The 19222-nt window shown below is 42.1% G+C and overlaps 1 protein-coding gene across 3 annotated transcripts in view; it reads right to left on the reverse strand.

Annotated features, from left to right (window-relative positions):
* The window catches only part of LOC308140547 (putative E3 ubiquitin-protein ligase HERC1), a 42923-nt gene that overhangs the window by 5245 nt on the left and 18456 nt on the right, over positions 1-19222 (reverse strand). For 2 of the 3 annotated variants that reach the window (XM_080510369.1, XM_080510368.1), the window contains exons 30-68: positions 18922-19162; positions 18643-18809; positions 18362-18514; positions 18172-18269; positions 17927-18022; positions 17240-17407; positions 16894-17133; positions 16715-16798; positions 16173-16398; positions 15116-15401; positions 14041-14786; positions 13323-13536; positions 12518-12687; positions 11346-11429; positions 10267-10453; positions 10062-10189; positions 9739-9947; positions 9389-9648; positions 9221-9273; positions 8952-9137; positions 8148-8313; positions 7814-8063; positions 7395-7626; positions 7033-7310; positions 6782-6909; positions 6439-6566; positions 5371-5598; positions 4531-4658; positions 4190-4389; positions 3635-3749; positions 3368-3499; positions 3155-3253; positions 2627-2800; positions 2234-2518; positions 1617-1682; positions 1407-1532; positions 1178-1316; positions 795-976; positions 414-569 (exon numbers count right to left, since the gene is read on the reverse strand). In XM_080510369.1, coding sequence (XP_080366495.1) covers positions 414-569; positions 795-976; positions 1178-1316; positions 1407-1532; positions 1617-1682; positions 2234-2518; positions 2627-2800; positions 3155-3253; positions 3368-3499; positions 3635-3749; positions 4190-4389; positions 4531-4658; positions 5371-5598; positions 6439-6566; positions 6782-6909; positions 7033-7310; positions 7395-7626; positions 7814-8063; positions 8148-8313; positions 8952-9137; positions 9221-9273; positions 9389-9648; positions 9739-9947; positions 10062-10189; positions 10267-10453; positions 11346-11429; positions 12518-12687; positions 13323-13536; positions 14041-14786; positions 15116-15401; positions 16173-16398; positions 16715-16798; positions 16894-17133; positions 17240-17407; positions 17927-18022; positions 18172-18269; positions 18362-18514; positions 18643-18809; positions 18922-19162 — 7208 coding nt within the window. The remainder of the gene's footprint in view (positions 1-413; positions 570-794; positions 977-1177; positions 1317-1406; positions 1533-1616; positions 1683-2233; positions 2519-2626; positions 2801-3154; positions 3254-3367; positions 3500-3634; positions 3750-4189; positions 4390-4530; positions 4659-5370; positions 5599-6438; positions 6567-6781; positions 6910-7032; positions 7311-7394; positions 7627-7813; positions 8064-8147; positions 8314-8951; positions 9138-9220; positions 9274-9388; positions 9649-9738; positions 9948-10061; positions 10190-10266; positions 10454-11345; positions 11430-12517; positions 12688-13322; positions 13537-14040; positions 14787-15115; positions 15402-16172; positions 16399-16714; positions 16799-16893; positions 17134-17239; positions 17408-17926; positions 18023-18171; positions 18270-18361; positions 18515-18642; positions 18810-18921; positions 19163-19222) is intronic. The other variant, XM_080510370.1, reaches the window with a different exon arrangement.

Consider the following 19222-nt stretch of genomic DNA (forward strand, 5'->3'; position numbering starts at 1 on the left):
AACAAAAGGACATTTTTAAAGAACAGATGCAGTCTAAAAATCAATCTGTCACACAGTTTCCCTTCAGACCGATATTGGAAAAAGTTTGTGACTTTTCAGAGCCTCAAATTGTGCATTAATATAAACTCATCTCCATTGCTCTAATGCTACTTTGCTAAATATAATTAAGTTGGGCTTTATGACAACTGCTTTTGCACTACTACTCTATACTACTCTAAAAAGTGTGCCCCCCCCAGAGACCACATTATGAGCAGCAGTGAGGTTGATTGAAATACTGTTGTCTTTTTTGTGGCTTTTACACTCAGCAAGGCCGTCCCACAGGCGAGATTAAACTGTCTTGGGGGCCAGAGTAGGCCTGCAGGCCATGTGTTTGAGACTTCTGGTTTGAATCCATCGTTGTCCATATTTCTTACTTGTCGAACATGATATCCCTCAAGTGCGGCGACCCTTTCAGGCAACATCTTGTTGGACGTTGACCTTTGACCCAGTCGCCCCGATTCACCACTGCCAAAGGTGAATAATTTCCCATCTGCAGTAACCACAGCTGAATGCCGGAAGCCACAAGCAAGCTGGAAAAACAAAGAAAAACATTATAAGAACACTTGATACTTTAATATCTACATATTAAAATGTATATGAATGTACAGTGATTTTTTTTTTTTTTTAATATCAAATGCATGCATGACTAAAAACCCGCAAAATTTGAATGCAATCTCATCCAATCCAAACTTGTAAGGCTTATAAAAATTCCACAAATGTACTTTAATTTATGTTGAAAAAGAGTTCCATTCCACCTGAATGACTTCCTCTCCTTGTAAGGCCTCTATCTGTTTTGGTCTCCTCTGCCTTTCACTGTTCCCGTGGCCCAGTTTTCCAAAATCGCCATCTCCCCAGCTGAATACCTCCCCAGTCTCAGTGAGGGCCATCGAATGTCCATCTGACCCACAAGATGTGACCAGCTGCGTCACCACGTATCCTAAAGACAGAGCAGAGTCACTTAGAACGACCACTATAAAAAGAAAGGACCAAACAAAAGCCTTAGCCAAGGTTAATGCAGTGAAACTTTCTTTCAGCTGTAGACAGAAACATTGTGGGGCACCGAAGGGAAAACTTAGTTTTAACCGACAAAAGGAGACCGACTCAGACCTGGACTCTTGTCCCTTGATGAATGTTGTACCTTGAAAAGCCGAGATTATGGTGGGGACATAAAGATCATCAGAATTCCCCTGGCCCAGTCTGCCGTACTGTCCTTCTCCGACAGCGAGGACGGTCCCATTGGACTGGAGTAGAAAGGTGCAGTTCTGACCACACACAACCTGAGTGAAACGAGGACACCCACAGAAAAGGAGGCCATTTGAAAACATGTGGAAGACCAGAGTCTGGCTCGTGCGTAAAGCCCCTTCTACCTGTTGTGTCTGTAACAGAGAGGGTGCCACGGTGGGCATCATCAGGTTTGTTCCCATTCCTGCTAGCTGGCCGTAACGTCCATTCCCCCACATGTACACCTCACTCTTTCCTCCCTGTTGCCAGTCCTAAGCACCACAAACAAATGCAGTTGATTTAGCGTCATCAAAACAGGCTCAGTCAGTCAAGCAGCTTGAAAAACCATTGAATACCTCTGGTCTGCTGGTGGCCCACGACATGAGCTGCTCGTCCATTCTGAAGCTCCACTTAGTGTTGTCCTATTAAAAAAGGCACAACAATTTAAGTTAGCTGGGACTCAATGAATGAATGAATGAATCTTCCTGTGATATAGCGCAGATACAGAGCAACTAAATCAGGATATCATGAAGAAAGTTGTATGTTATGTCATTAACTAAAACATTTTAAGCAAATGTGGAGAATTTAGCTTTCATGAATTATAAGGTAAAACTAGAAAGTTCTGTGTGTGCCTGCTGCTCACAGCCTGCTCGTATCCCTCTCCATTTTGTGTTTTTTCACAGAAATCCCATCCACGCTGATTTGCAAATGTTTCTGTTTTTTGCTTCTTCTTTTTTTGTTTGCTGAATCATTAACAAAAGTCATATTACACACTTATGTGCATACGTAACTAGTTATGTGACAAATATCTGGTGGAAGAAAAAAAAAACCAAACAAAAAAAAAACCACCATCTCTTAAAGATGCAGGCACACATAATTATATGAAAATATAAGAGTGGCTAGAAATACTCCAGTATATCTGGAAGACCTTCTGTTAAAAACAGTGTCAACAAATGGGATTGTCATCACTCACCAGTGCCCTCGTGATTTCAATGGCTTCCACCTCTTGAAACTCTGATGCAGTGAAGGATTCTGGGAAGGCAGTACCACTGGCTATGGCCTCAGCGCTGCGCACAGTGGTGGAGTATGTAACAAGCCAGCTCCACTCCGGCGGGCAAGCGTGAGCGTCAGGACAGGCGTGATGCAGGGGCCGAGGATACAAGCAGAGGTGTTTCTCTAAGGACAAGCCCACCGTTAAAGAGGCCAGGCTCTGCAGGAAGGCACTGTGGACAAGCTGGTCACCTGCTGCCACGTGAGTCTGCAAGAAGAAGAGACATTCAAAATTATGTAAAAGTAAAAAAATGTTTTATAAAAGCTAAACTCAACTGTCTGAATGCAACTTTTAAAGAGTTGATTAATGAATGACCCGCTCATAGCTGAACTGCTCCTGCAGCAGCAAGGGCAGCCTCTCCAGGAAGACAGCCAAACAAGGTGCTCGATTTAGACCCAAGACGTTCTGGCTCCTGAGGACCATTCGGCAGGAAGCCAGCACGTGATTTTGACTGATCCAGTCAGGAGTGCAGCAGATCAACAAAACATCCTGGAAGAAGAATGAACATTGTAGTCAATAGTGGTCTCTGGAGGATGGAATCTGAGACCACCGTACAGTGGGGGGGGGGCGTGGCCGGCCTGACAGAATCTGACAGATCTATCAGGCCGGTCACCTGATAAAGACCGACACGTCATCACACATCACACATGACGCTCTGGGGAAGGCTGCAGTCACAGCCGAAACATGTCAGCCAGGTAACAAAAAAAAACATACATTGTAGTCAAGTATCACCAAACATAATACTAGCAGAAATACAAGGAAGATTTAATTATCTTAAAAGTACTGCTGGTCTGCCTTTCTCAGCATTTAATGGAAATTATAGCCATCAATGATTCAAATTACCTTTGACCTCCCAAAGCAGGCAGCTACACCAAGTGTTGGGATCCAGGTTGTGCTCACCACAGAGCCTAGACCTGTAACAGTCTGTAACACTGAACCGTCCTGGAAGAAGCAAAGAAAATCAGGCGGATTAAAGTTGGGAAATGAGACTGCTTCAAATGCTCCCTGCACAGAATTTAGGTCAAGAAAAAGCAGCATTGAATCGTATTTACTGACCTGCAGGGACCAGATGTTGAGCAGTCCCCCTATTCCTCCGGACACTAATGCCAGCCCACTGGAGCAAAATGAAAGGGATTTGACTGCTGTATTGTGGCCGTGAAGTACAAATACACACTTTGCGCTATCCTGCTGTGAAATGATGAAGAAACAGAGGCTGAAGTCAGTTTTGTGTAAGACAATTGAGGCATACAAAAGTCTGAGATGAGTGTAATTTAAGTTTCAGGATGTTAGTAGCACAAAGGCTGCTCATAAATCCAAACCGACCTTGACCTCTGAGCTTTTATCCTGACCACGGGAGCTGTTGGAAATGTTGGGCAAAGAGACAATGGTACCCCCCTGTGGCAATGTCCAGACATGCACAGAGCCATTCTGACAGCCCCTGCAGAAACGTGGAGAATAAATTAAGAATCTGTCTGAATACAAAGGGAAAAGGTCATTTTTAAACATTTAATGAAAAACGTCAAATCTTTTTATTTTATTCTGTAGGTTTTGGTTTAAAAACATGTAAAAAAAAATAAAATAAAACAACAAGCTGATGTTTCTCCTAATTCTTTAATAGGAGGCCACATAAATATCACAACTAAATTCTTAAAAATACTTGAAACATTTAATTTTATCTGTTGAGTGAAGAAATAATCAACAAACCAATCGACCTTTCCACGATAACCCTATATTTGGGATGCAACGCTCCAACAAAAACTGTTATCATGAGCGTATTGTCCAGATATGAACATCAAGAGGCTACATGCAGGTTTTTGCCAAAGTTGCATATTCAGAAAAAGGAAGTAAAAGTGTTGAAAAACAAGTTCATTAACTCACATAGCCAGCATGAGTCGGGGGTCAGGTGCTCGTCCTGCAAGCGGGCACCATTCAGCGATGTTGACAGTGCTGCTATGGAGAAGGGAGTGGAGGGTCACCCAGGTGCCCCCAGAGCATCCCAGTATCTTCACAACATCTGACCTCCCTAAACAGAGCAGCAAGTGTCCTGTGGGGTCCCATTTTAGGGAAGTCACGCTGTCCTGTAAAGCGAAATAGCACGAAAGGGAATCGTGTTAACAGGTGAATTATTCCAAGCTCGCACTTCTTACAAAACACAATACGAACTTTTAACAAACAAACTTGTGAATACAAAGCAGTCACCAAGTGTGCAGATGGCAAACCTGGAAAAGCTGAAGCATGACAGGCTGCTCATTCTCATAAGTCTCAGTTGTGGCTAGAAGGATCTTCCCACTGGGGTAGCCCACCGCAAAAGGCTTGTCTTCACTGTGCCACGCGACGCACTGAGGGGCTGGCAAGACAGGAGAAGAAGACTCTCTTAAACAATAGGTCCACAATAGCTTTTTTAACAGATATTATTGACTTAATTTAACTTTGTTATGACTTGGATTTATTCAGGATGCCTGCATTTGTGTGTGTGTGGTTATAGCTGCGTATATAGCTGCAGATATATTGTAGATGAACTCTTGCAGGATAGTTTAAGTAAATGAATCCCTTGTTGATTCAATTGTATTTTAACAATATAAAGGTTTTTGTATTAATAGAAAAACTCAAATGAATTTGTTCCAAAAAACATCTGGAACATGTCAAATAGACATGATTGTTTAAACACATATTCAGACTTTGTAGATCTTCTGACCGTTAAGATTTAGGCAGAAGGTATCATTAATGTTGAAAAAGGGAAAACTGGCTGGTGACAAATGTTGCATTTTAATCCTTAAATGATGGCTCTTCCCATCATTGTGAAGCAGAATTCTCTAATCTTTGGATTGTAAACCCAATGAGTAATCTTGACCAGATTAGCTTCAATCTTTTGACGATTTGTTATAAATCTAAATAAGAGAACTGAGAAAGGTTAATCAAGCTGAAGCCAAATGAGTCACATTTTTAATAATATATTGCTTTTATGTATCTTGATGGCTTCTTCTCTGAGGACACCAAAGGCATTTAAAGAAATAAACAGTTTGACTCTCTAACAATATGTACACAGCGATCCTCCTTACCTTCTTTCCTGTGACAGTGGGTGAGTTCAGTGCTCTTTACAAGCAAATCTAATTCCTGCATGGTGATCTGCAGCCAGCAGAGGGAGCCGTCCAGACGTCCCACCAACAGGCTCTCAGTGGGCCTGTTCTTTGAGGCAGCAAGCTGATCCAGCACCCACAAGCTGAAGGTTTGAGCCCAGCAAAGAGCAGTGACCCGGGAACTCTGGCCCTCCACGTGGCAGAGAGACCCTGAGGAGAAGGACAAAAGGTCACATTCGAGTGAGGACTGTTTTAACTTTGAGGTACTGTACTATCAACTATCAGTGTTTACAAATGCTCCATCATGTAAACCTTCATGTTGGGCTGAACCTTTAATGTGATAAACTTTCATTAGTACAACTTTGTAAAAAAATAATGGGGGGGGGGTTGAATGGGGGTTGTCATCATGTTGTGTTGTGTGATCACTTCACAATCATTAAAAAGTGCAATGTAAAGCACGCTGTATTTACAGTCATTTCCTTCCCATAGACATTTTCTTGCATTTCACGGTTAATGTAAGTCCAGCATAAGCTGTGTTCATTGCTTAGTGTCAGTCTCACATGGAGCACTTTTGTATAGTATCTACACTTTGAAATAAAAAAAAAAGTAAGAATTGATCATACTTTCTATTGCACTGGTAGTGAAATCTAATGAACCAGTCACTGCCAGATTTATTGTCATTACATCATAATTTTCCCCAAAAATCTGCTGCATGTACATTCGATTTTTTTACTTAATTATCTCCTTTAATGAGAAATATCAACGACTTGTTTTGCACAATTCTTAGGAGTCATTTTTATTAGCAGATGAACTTGTTTTTCCAGTCATGAATATGTTTACTGTAATTTGATCACAATACAAATTACTCTACATTCACTATAGTTTCTCTAATTGTGAATTTTCTCAGAAAATTGTGAATTTTCTGAGCTAAAATATTGTAGTTTCTTTAAATCATATTCTATTTAAACAGTAATTTTCAAATAAGATGTCCATAAATGAATAGTTGACACAAGACAAAGACAAGTTACGAAAATGGGTCCATCAGTTTACCTCTGATGTTCATGATGTTGATGTGTTTGTTCTCAGGAGCAGCTAAAAAGTTTCCCCCTGTACTCCAGTACACAGGAGACATGTGATGACATCTGCCAGTCCTCTCACTGCTTGATCGGTCTGTCTTACTGCAAGGTTTCAACACAAGAACACATAAACCTCACACCAACAAAATATAGACACTGCTGTTTAATCCACAGCCAGTGCTCACAAAAATCTGTCATTCACTGTTGTTAATATGTTTCCATTAACACTGTTATTAAGGGATATTCTTTCAAAGCTTGCATGAAAAAGTAAATTCATCTAAGTATATAAAATGGCTACTAAACCAAGCAGATATTACCTGGTAATGCAGGAGAAGGTGGCCTGTAACTCCACAGTGTTCTGGCTGATGCTCCACAGCTGCACCACCTTGTCCTGGGAGCACGTCGCCAGCAAACTCTGATCACTGCTCCAGTGACAGCTGGCCACCTGAGCACAACAGAAATATTGCAAAACCTATATTATAACACTCCTCATGGCTGATTGTGAGGAAAAGAAAAACACTTTGCTGTCTGAATGTGAAAGGAAAAAGAAGCAACCGCCAAAGCCGACCTTGTTGTAATGTCCTTCCAGCCTCTTGAGGGGACATTTGCGCAGGTCACCAGCCAAGTCACTGTACGTTTGAGTCCGATTAGGACTGTCCCGTCCTGAGACTGCCAGCGCCTGGACCAGCTGCTGCGCTGCCCACTGGCGGAGTTTACTGGTCAGCCTGGCAGACAGGACGCATGCTGCCAAGGCATTCGCGAGCTCCAGGGGGCTCACTCTCGCACTCAGATGTGGTAAAGGTGAAGGAGGCAAGGACGAAGAAGACACCCCTTGGCTTCCTACATCTGGGTCATACAGACACATATTTAGAGCAAGTGTGAATAATGCTGCTTTGAAATGAGTGTGTAATCCAGCTCATCTCCCCTCACCATGAGCATCATGTTCAGCTCTATCTGTGCTGTGAGACTGGACGCTCTTTTCAGTGAGCAGGGACACTAGACTCTGTGTGACGAGGAACGCGGGGGGCGTCTGGTCGATGTAGTCCCTCTGCAGATGCTGGGCTCCCTGTGTTGCGACGGTCAGCGCAGTGCTGAGACACCCTCTCTGCTGAGGATCGCTGATGGCCCCGATGTTCACCCCTGTTGCTGCTGCCATTAGGTCCTAAAGCCAGTGACATCAAAAAGATGCAAAATGTTAGATTGTGTCATTATCTGTGAAGAGCGATACAAGTGAACTCTTTTATACAAAAACAAGTTATATACAAAAATATATTATTGCAATGAGATCATGGAGGGATATTCTCATGAATAAAAAATGGTTTGACAGGAATCCTTTGTAGAAAGCTGACCTGAGTGCATATCTCCACCAGCTGTCTGTAAGCAGTTGGGCTGTGGGACACCACATTGCCAATTGCTGAGGTAAGGAAACTGAGGCAGCTGGAGTTGTGGCGCTCTGCTGCCAGTCCCTGCACACCTGCCTGACTGTCCATGTAGGTGTGAGCTCTGCCCGCTGCTGCTAACGTCATCAATCGCACCAGGATACGTATATCTGCCAGACCGAGGGACTCCAGCCCGTTAGACTGGCTGCCTAAAGATGCACTGGAAAAGAAGAGAGAAATAAACTTTGGAAACCATTTGAGGACCATAGAACACAAAATTAACAAAAATTCTCATCACATTCACCTTGAGGCAGTCTGAGACAGGGCCCTCATCACCATGCTGTACGCTAGCAGAATCTGAGCAGTGGATGTAACTCTTCTTAAAGCTTTTAACCTATCATGAGAATCTCTCAGTGAGACCGCTTGCTGTCCAAGGCTGAGAGTGGTCCTCTGCTCAACAAGGGCATTTCCTGATCAGAAAAATAAATATTAAAATTCAATCCATTAATTACACAACAAATGGTCATTAAGTGGTAAATTAAAAACCTTGGCTCATTATTCAAGTGCAAACATGCAAAAGTCAAAATACTGATTTGAACATAACCAGTCGGGATGCCGTGTGGTTGTGTGAGCGCTTCAAGTGGCCAAATGAGTGATGAGTCATGATGTTGCAGCAAGTTTAATTAGGGTTGGACACTACTGATGCCAACAAGCACAGAGGGACTGTGGGTGTCTGCTACGAGCGTGCTAAACTATCATCAGAGGAATAAGTTACATAATCATTCAATGCAATATTAACTAGAGGACACTCAGCTTCTGAGTAATTCTGACGTAAATCTCTACATATGGCCAGGAATTTGTTATTGGCAGGTGTGCCGAGACAAAATCTTAACATCCGAGTGGATCGTTCGATGCAACATGGTAAATCAGCTTTACACCCACATTAATTAAAATGTATACAACACTTTATTTAGGAAGAAAATAAACATTCTTGAGCAAAAAGTATTCAAAAAGTAAATGCATGAAAATGCATTTCACCATTTTCGTATTTCAGTTCTACACATGTTGGTACAGTGAATCAGATTTGCCCAAGTTTAAAAATGATTACCTTTCGGTGCTGCTTTTGCAGAAGCGTAAACCAGCGCTCCGAGAGGATCTGGCTCAATGAAAGCAATGGGGTCTGGGACCAGCTTCTTTTCCGTTAGTCCCAGCGGCCTCAACAGGAGCCCAAAGTCCTCTAGGCCAGTCAATTTGTCTGTATCAAACTCATCTTGATGGCTCATTTCCCAGTCATCTGAACAAACACAAGTAGCTTTCATATTATAGACGAAATCCGAAACTGCATCCTACTTCAATGTGAAATTGCGTTTTCCTCACCATCAGAAGTGCTGTCCATCTGGCCAATCAAATCGGACGTAAGACCTTTAATTCTAAACAGAAATAATATTATTTATATTCTATATAGAATTGAGAGAAAGTCTTTTCTCCTACATGATGCATGTGCAATATCTCACATTGTGACATCAGTTCTTACATATGTTATACCTTTCATATTTGGAATTTGGGTCATTCATATTTGCAGCCAGATATTTTTCTCTGCAGGAGTGGCAAAGAAGGTAGAAGGGGAAGTTGGAGCCACACTCTCCTTTGAACCACACATCCACGTAGGCCCCAGTGCTGTCGTATCCCTTACGGGCAGCGCTCTGCCCGCACCCCGGGTGTCGCCGCTTTATGTGATTGTTGAACTGCAATGTGAGGGTGTCGCATAGTTCACATTTCACCATCTGACTGTGTTCCTCACCAACCTGAAAGAAGGGAAATACATAGAGAAGTAGAGAAAACCACACATTGAGAGTGTAATAGGTTTATGTTTGATAAGTGCAATATATGTTTACCTCCACTATCTGGAGTGTGTCTCTCTCCAGGCTGAAGAATGATGGGGTGAGCAGGTCCTCATACGTTTCTTCATGATACGGGTCATCCATGTAGCCCAACTCAGACTCTTCCTCAGTGGAGTAAGGGTGAAATTCCACCTGCTCTGGCCAGTCAGCAACAGTGGTGTGCTGATGGTACAGCTGCGGAAGGGGGTTTGGTGACGGCAAGTCTAGAAAAAAATAATATTACTTTCAAAATGCACAGTACTACTGTTCAGTTTTCCTAATGACTTGTACATAGTTGTGATTTGCATGACGAATTTTAGTTTCGACACTCAACACACCGGCTCTTCGAAAAGACGTCCTCTGAGTGGGGCCTGAGCGACGCCGCCGAGCTGGAGGAGGCCTGTTTCTGGTGAGATGGACGTCCAAGAAGTTCTCCCTCTCTATCCAGTCAAGCCCAGGCAACAGGCTGTCAAGACGGTTTGTGAGTACATTTATGAAGGTTTAAAAGGACACGATCACCATTTCTTCCTCGATATCCTTTACCTGTCATTGGTTTGGCTGCTGGGGCGCTCGGGGCACTGCACGGTCTCGGGCCCATCAGGGGACGTGGTGTCCGCGGCGCCCTCTGGCCTTGGCGTCTCAGCTGCCTGCTGCTCCTCAGCCAGGGGGTGCTCCAACATCCAGCTGGCCAACACCTCGATGGTCTGAGAGTCCAAGTCACCTGATACATCTGGGAGGGACCACAGGGAAGTTGAACTGTCAGAGTTCAAAAAGAAAAGATGGCTCATGGAGCGCTGCATTGCTCGTTCATGTCAGACATCACCACAGAGTGACCATGATAGTGTGTGTGGACTGAGGTCAGGCTGGCACATCTGCTCCGACAGACCTGTGATGAGGTACGTGAGGAGAGGCTTAAAATGTGGCCTAAAAAGTGGTGCTTAAGACATGATTACGGCGGGATCCCGTTTTACTCTTTTCCTCTATATCCTCCACTGGAATGTAATAGACTGCAGAAATTTAAACCCATCTCACAATTTTCCCTCTGTAAGATATTTGAGTCTCTTCCCCCCCATCTTGTATCATATCTTCTTGTTTTATAATGAAAATGTAAAATGCTTCAACAGCTCTAATTTTTGCATGATAAAAATAGTTTTAACATGCTATTTTTGCTATAGATGTACAAAATATCCAGGACAGAATTGCTTTTATCATGCAGTGAAATTGTGCCTTGTGAACTGAAGTGCAAAAAAACAATTTCAAAATGTGCTGCAGTGGAAATTTGTGTAAAAGCTTTCCCATTCGTGTGGAAAACCATCTGAAAACAAATACAAACCAAGGAGGCACTGCAGTACAGAGGGCTTAAAGACAGTAAAACATGTGCAGATGAAACATCTCAGTTTACATCCACCTAAATCATTAAGCGCATTATGTTGATCTCAAAACTATAGAGTAGTCTTTTTTTTTATCTCACAGAAAATGCATTTGCAAATATCATATTGCTTTAATCCCACTTACACTATGGGAAGCCGGCAACACACAGTGAAGGACAGATGTTCAAAATATAAAGCAGGAGAAGCAAAACAAAATAATAATTGGATCACACGCACTACACAAAGCAGTACCTGCTGCCTCCATGGCCCAGAAGATATGTCTCATAGTGAATCCCATTTCTAGCAATCGACTGGTGACAAACATTTGTGTCCGTTCTGGTGGTTGAGGAGAAAAGGAAAAAGTGCACAAAAAACAGAAAACAAAAACAAGTTCCACAAATCCACTCTGAAATGCATACTGTGGTGGAACAGTTAATCCAACGGTCACATTTCATTTAGCTTATTCCGTTTATGCTCCTCTCCATTGTGGACAAGGTAAGATAAGGTGAAGTTGGTCAATCAACAATAAATACATTGTGATAGACAGCAAAAAAATTTACTAGCCTCTTAACTGAGTGGTATCTTAAGATATGACAACAGAGGAAAAACCCTTTGTTTTCATAAAGTTTCTGACATTTTTAAAAATAACAACAACATAAGTGACAATTACAAAAAAGGCGCCATTCAAGCATGTGAGGGTATGCATGCATTTTTAACAGGTTTAATTGTCCGGTAGCAGAGTAAAAAGCATGCGGTTTTGAGCAGCAGATCTGCTGTGAACCACAGTTGAACATTTAAGATCATGCAGAAGACAGACAGTTCCCACTGAGTTACCACTCCATCGACTTTAATGCTTTTGATTTCATGCTGTATTCCAACTGAGTAATTAACTTCATTTTTGATTTTATGTGAATGGCAACTTTTAGCAAGAAGCCAGTACGCGGGGAGAAAGATGTTAAATGATGTGCACCTGCCTCAAAAGTGTTTGTTTAAAACGACCACTAAATTCTTTTCTTCAAATATACTTAGCAAAGATTCAAAGTCCTCTAAATCAAGGGTTTTCAAAGTGTGGAAAAGTATATCCTTCCTCAAAGAGAACCACATTGTACCATCCAGGACCCCAACTCTCATGGTACAAGCCATTATTGTTGATGTTGTGTAGACACAAAATGCAAAAGCTTTTCTCATGCCAGTTAGCTGTTTTAACTGTATATATAGGGTGCAATTGGTGTTGCCGTTAAACTTTGTTTAAAATAATTAATTTTCAATCATTAAAAAAAAAAAAAAAACGAATGTAAGTAACAGGCCGACTGCTGAATTATCCATGTTGCTGTGTTCTCTCTTACTGCTCTCTGGCTGGGCCCACACTTTGAAAACCACTGCTCCACATTTTCCTTCATTAACATCTTTGCACTTTTTCTTACCCAGACTGCTTCTGGCCTGTGTGCTGCAAGGACCAGGTTCCATGAAGCTAGTCTGCTGTTCTGTGAAGGCGTCACAGGAAGCAGAGCTGGCCAGGCTGAAGCAGGGGTGCAGCACCGGGGTCGTGCTAACCAGACCCGTGAGTGTCGGGAATCGAGTTAGCACCATGTGCCTGAAGGAGGTGAAGATACAGTATATACAGTAGTAACACAATTAAAGCAGTGCCATACTGCCAAACTAATTAAACATCGCAGAGCATAAAAGGTACTCTTCGAATAAGCTGATTATTCGAACCTGCCAAAAAACTGCAGTAAATCGATCATGTATTCATAGATATGAGATTTAAGATCATCTCATAATGTTTGTCTAACATTTGTCATATTCATTTGGTTGTCAAAGCAACAACACGTCCTCTCTGGATAGCTATGCAATACAATAATATGTTTTATTGCAGAGTGCTGAAGCCGTTTGCTTTTAGAGAGCAGAAATAACGCTGCCATCGTTTCAGCTTGCTGGGTAAATGTGAAGGACAAGCAGGCAGATCTGGAGCCTCAGTTAAAAACAGTGCAGGCAAAATAACTCACTCTTATTTTTTTTATACATCCTAACTCACCCATTCCCTGGACTTCAGAATCACTGCTGCTGCCAAAAGATACAAATCTGTAGCGATCGGTGTTGACATCAAAACTGATGATACGTAATTATAGTTTGCATTTTTGTTTACTTTTATTCTGGAAATCAACTGGACTATCGTTTCCATGCGATTTACTCCACCCAGAATATACGATGAACGAATTCCATACTTACTGGAGGAGGCTGATGGGAAGGAAAGGATTGAAATTATCCAGTGCATCTGCCTGCAGGTTTATTGGCAGAGAAGATGCCAAGTCGGTGTTGGAAGATGAGGCAGAGGCTCTGTTTGACTGACCAAAAATGGCCATGCCTTCTGACCCCGCACTGTACAAGGAAACAGAACTGGAGGACTTGGAAATAGGCTGAGAGGACGAGGGGTGGCCTGATTCTGTAAGAAAATAGTAGCAATTAAGACAAGTTTTATGTTTGATCCATAAGCAAATAGCAAGTAACCATGAACAGACGCATCTTGCACCCCCCATCCGGATGGAATCCATCTAATGAGACTTCTTAATTAAATATAATCAAAAATCACATTATGGGACCTCTAACAAAACTCATTAGAGACTATAATAACTTCACCATATTAAATCCCTCCTCAAGATCCACCTGTTCAGAATTGCTTTGAACATGTAATCATGTGTTCATGTTTTTACCCGTTTATGCCTTTAATGTGCTTCTGCTATTACCTATCATTAATATAACTATAATTATAATAAGATTACTATTAGAAGTCAAATGTTACAGGACACAGCTTGTTTGTGTATTCGTGTGTATGTTGTGGGCTGGTGACCTGTCGAAGGTGTACCCCTCACTCACCTAAGATGCATAAAGCTGTACAGAAAAATTGATAGATGGACAGTGTTTTACTCCAGTAAAAACATGCGTTTACCTTTACGCTCTTTGTCCTGCAGTTTGTTAATGGCTCCTTTGTATATCATGACTTGAGCCCTTTCCAAGTCGGCAAGAGAGACGGTTTGTTTGATAGGGCAGGGTCTGACTGCCCACTTCACCATGCTCTGCACCACATACTGCAGCACTGATCTCAGCTCGGCACTTTCATCCCACTGTTTACTGCTTGGTTTCGACTGGTCAGAGTTCGGGCTACAAACCGGACTCGTTGAATTGGGTGGGTCATTTCTATGCACAAGGAGCAAATCCGACAGCTTCTCGCAACTAAAGATGACGGTTAGGGATTTCAAACCTCCGATGAGAAGGTATGAGACTCTAACAGCTCTCAGTTCAAGCGCAAAGGCATCAACTTTGGAGGCGTGAGGAGAATCGGCAGCCTTTGTGGCATCCTTGGTTGGGGATGGCGACGGGAACGGATCCGTTTCGACCTTCCGCTCCTTTGAGTTTTTCCTCTCATCTTCTGTGAGCCACCTTCCATCCTCTGATATGCCTTCATCCAAACAGCACTGCGTTTCACTCTCTTTTGTGTTTTCCTCAGAGTAATTCCTTCTTGGGGTTGGATGGGCTGGTAGCCACCCCTGCTCTTCCAGCAGGCCCATCAAATAAATAAGATCTAATAACACCGTTGGTTTGAGGCCTCCAAGGCGGGTGACATCACAGCAGGATATGTCACAGGGCTCCAATGAGATGATCGGCGTATCGCTGGGTGACCAAGAATTCATGGAGCTTAGTTATTGGAAAGGATGGGATGAACCCACAGATACATCATGGAGTGACACCAGGACGGATTCAACAGGGATTAATCGATTTAAGAATGAAGAGGGAAGAGCAAGAAGAAAGAAAAATCAGCGGGGCAAATGATGAAAATAAAGCAAAATTGTAGACAAATTACAAGAGAGGAAGAGAAATAAAAACTAACAGAAAGAAACTAGAGTAAAATACATGCTGAGATGTCCAGGACAGGAAAAATATAAGAATTGTTTAATGGTAGTTAATGAGTATCATCACTTTAAAAAAAATAAAGGTACAAATATGATAACACATTTTTGTAATACCTGACGGAGACGTCGGCCTCCTCCCATTGAAGCTTGGCCAGAGAACTTCCTTCTTTCAAGACCCCGAGCACAATGGCCCTGCGTCCACTGGGCTTATGTCGACACAGACCTCCAGCACGGATCCCGCTGTCGACTCCTCCAATCACAGCCAACACCGGCCACACTTGAGTGCAGAGAGCGGCTAGTTTGGCTTCTGATACAGAACGCCGGTGAGCCAGCAGTTCTCTTGTATCATCAACAGACAGGTCTTTGTCACTTTCACTCTCTTCTCTTTCAGCATGAAGGCCTGTAGGAAAGAGTCTGTTGTGAATTTTTTATGACGAGCAAGTCTTGTCCGGGTGACGACAATTAAAAAGACTGATAAACCACCACAAAGAAGCCAGTCAGAAACTGTGGATGTTGTTTTACACTGTCAGTATCACAATTGCTGGTAAGATGTGGCTTTACCACGAGCATTTAGAACTTATAAACCTTTTTTGGCACAGCAGTGTCTTAAGGCTAGTTTCTAACCTGTTAATGTGGACGAGAGTTCAGGACACAATGTTAATCTTTACATGATGCAGTGATTACTGAGCATGACAAAATGGAAACACCATATTTACACAATTTCAGAATCGCTGAAAAAAAAAAAAGAAATTATGAAAAAAGCTCTGTAAAAACAATTTACAAGACATGAAAAGGAAGAAATACAATGTTTTAAAGGAACTGACCACTATGTTTTATCTTGTCATTTGTGTGTTTCTCACAGTGCCAAAGTACTAGTTTTAAAGTGAACTGTGGCTGCATTTTCAGAAAAATATCCTGGTACGTTACAGACATCAAATGCTGATGTCAGCACAATTCAGGGGAACGTGTCAATTAAACCCTCAACTGCGCAGTTTTAATAAGACAGAGAAGCAGATAAACCACTCTGTAACACACGCATAGCTGACAACTGCTCTAAAAGCTTTGAAAATTAATATTCTAATTTAAAATGGTAAACCCAATGCTTACTACCCTTGCATGTATGACAAGGCTCAACATGCTGCTGTGGCCACTTCTGAAGTTTGTGCCAGACCTGGACTGAAGTTTCCCGAGTCGTCCTCTCTCAGCAGGGGGCCGATGAGATCCAGGTGGGTGTGAATGTGCTGGTTGATGTGTGGGGACCACTGGTCACACTGATGAAGCCTTCGCAGGAGCTGCACTGTTGACTCCAGCAGCACGGTGGTCCGAGGGCTGCAGAGTGGCTCCCCTGGAAGAAGGCTACTGGGCATGCCTCTCATCTGAAGATCGCGCAATGCCACCTTGGTGGAATCGATAAAGAGAGAGAGCGTTTATTCAACTCCACTTTTCTTTCACTTCAAAGGAAACGTCTATGTAACAGACTACTAGATGAATAATCTCTCTATGCTGGGTGTGTTGAGCCAGAGTATTCAAGTATTTGAGTCAGCAATAGGAATATGCCATGATTCTTATACACTTGAACTTCTTTTGTAATTTGAACCAGTGAATGTAGGACTGACACTAACGACTTTCTATTGACCTGTGATAAGTCAAGATAGCCTTTTTGGAAAGAATATCTCTACGTGACCTATGAATACACAGTATAAACAGTGATACCTTCTCTCCAGGATTGCTGCTATAAAACAAGACACAGGGGTACAGTTCAGAGGCGACCACACCCTCAAATGCCAGCTTTGGGTCCTTGGAAAAAAAAAGAAAAAAATGTATTTGTGGTTAAAGAAAAAAATTTCCATTTAAGTTAAAAACATATATTATTAAAAAGTGTTTGGTCAGACCTTGTCATTCTTGGCAAATGATACAGTATGAGCCTCCATGTCCAGGATGCAGGTGATGGTGTCACCCTGTGTGAAGGAGGGAAGTGTGCGGACCAGTTCTCCTCCGTGGTACAGGTTTCCGCTGTAAGCCCGGTACAGCCACATGTCAGTGGTGGTGTGGTGGTTGTGATCTCTGACCGGCCAACGTGAAACACCAATGCACGTTCCCTCATTGCCTCTGTTTTCTTTGGTAATGTAGAACTGCGAAGAGAATTGGAGACTTGTTAAAATACTGAAAATATTTCACTCAGCAAAAAGAGCTGAATAGTAACCCCCCCCAATATGTGAAACAGATACTAGTAGTTACCTTCCATATGAAACAGCCAGAAGTTATAGCAGTGGTTGCCAACCCATAACCTTTCCCTCCTGAGCCATGAGAGAGGATGTTCCCATTTTCTAGCGAACAACAGACCAGTTTGTGTGGGTCGAAGGAGAAATCTCCAATCGGAATACATTCATCGTAGCTGCCACGCTTCTACAAAATGATGTGATGGAAAGACAATTAGTTAATGCACACAATTAAAAACTTCGAAATGAAAAATGAAAAAAAAAAACCTAAATAAGCAAACCAGTGTTAGTGTTGTTAAAAACATGAAAAGGTTTACCAGTTATTTAATTGAAAGAGGTTTATATTTGAAATTACAATATAATATTTAGTTTGATTATTGATGTGATAGGTTTGCCATCAATTAAATTTCTATCATTCCGCCACCAAACTCTCAAGGACAACAGGCCCATCTGTTCCTTAAAGTAGCCCTGCTGTTTTCAGTTGTGCTGCTGCCAGGAGTACATTTGATTTGTCCATGAACACATTTTCTGTGTGATTACTGCTTTCCTTTGCTATATTCAAACCACAATAACAAACAATGACAAAAGATATTTTTCAAGTAAACATATACATTTGTAATGAACGGTATGATGTGCATTACCATTTGGCATACAGAATAATAATCTTGCTGTAACCAACATGAGAAAGCTATGAATAGTGGATTACCCCTGTGTCTTTTTCAGCCATTTCTTCATAGTTCTTCTCTGCTAATGGTTCTTCCCACATATAAGTAGACAAGAGCTGAAATAGCTGCTTAACAATCTGCAGAAAAACAAAAAGAAAGAATTAAAAGATCAGTGGAATAAAAAAAAAAAAAGTAATATAAATCAAATAATAAGAGACATGAATGTGAATAAATGTATTAAATGATGGGGGGGGGTTGGTTTTTGTAAACCTTTAAAACATAATACCTGTTCAATCTGAACAGGTTCTGAACAAGCAGGTAACAGTCTTTCTAAAACATGGAAGGCCAAAAGCTTCGTGCGAAGGTTCTGGAAGTGTGGAGATCCTGAAAAACAAGAAAAAAATAGTAGCAAGTTGGCATGAATTGAAACAGTTGCACACATATGGATATTTAGAACCGGTTCTAATATGTCTTACCTAAAGAGCACTTGTGTGAAATAATGGCCATGAGGGGATCAATCCATTTTACAAAAGTAGAAAGTCTTTTCATGACTCTTAATGACAATATACGCCTCAGAAATACTAAGAAGTCTGCAAGCTGGGATTCAATCACTTTGCTGCTTTCAGCTCCTAAAAACAAAAAAAGCAGAAGATCAAGGAAACGTAATCAAATGGCTGCATGGAAGCTTTAGGATGATTACGTTGCACTAGAATGTCTCGATTTAAAAAAGAAAAAAAAAGATGTCTGTCTGCCATACCACTGTGATTGGTGCTCTTGTTGCTGCAGTCCATATCCGCTCTGTCAGGCGTCCCTCTCTCTGCAAGTTGTTGTTGCTGAAAGTTGTAGAGGATATTCTGGAGCTGTTCACACATCACTTCCATTAAAGCATGGGATACGTCCATTGGTAGCAAATCCTCACAGGAGCTGAGAGCACAGGATAATTAATAATACAAATGCAGTAATAGTACAAAAGAACTACAGCCGGCAAGGTCCGGCACACTTTGTTGATAGCTGTTTGAGCCGTCTTCATTCTCACCTCGCAGCTACAGTCAATATCTGAAGCAGGCGGGCACAAGCGAGTCTGACAGCCCCACCGAGTGGCATGCAGCCAGACACTGAGGCTGTAAACCAACCCTGGTTCAACACCGCACAGCTGTTGTTGGTCAACATGGAAAGGATTTCCAGGATGCCACATTTGATGATCAGCACCAGATCCACAGGTTGGTAACAGAAATTCAGTGCAAACATTGTAGCAAGAAGAAGGTGCTGGCAGGAACCTGAGCACAAGAGAGGCAATGATTTGAATACAGGCCAAGTAAAATCAAAATGGCAGCAAA

This window comes from Blennius ocellaris, assembly GCF_963422515.1.
Source record: "Blennius ocellaris genome assembly, chromosome: 15".
Lineage (NCBI taxonomy): Eukaryota > Metazoa > Chordata > Actinopteri > Blenniiformes > Blenniidae > Blennius > Blennius ocellaris.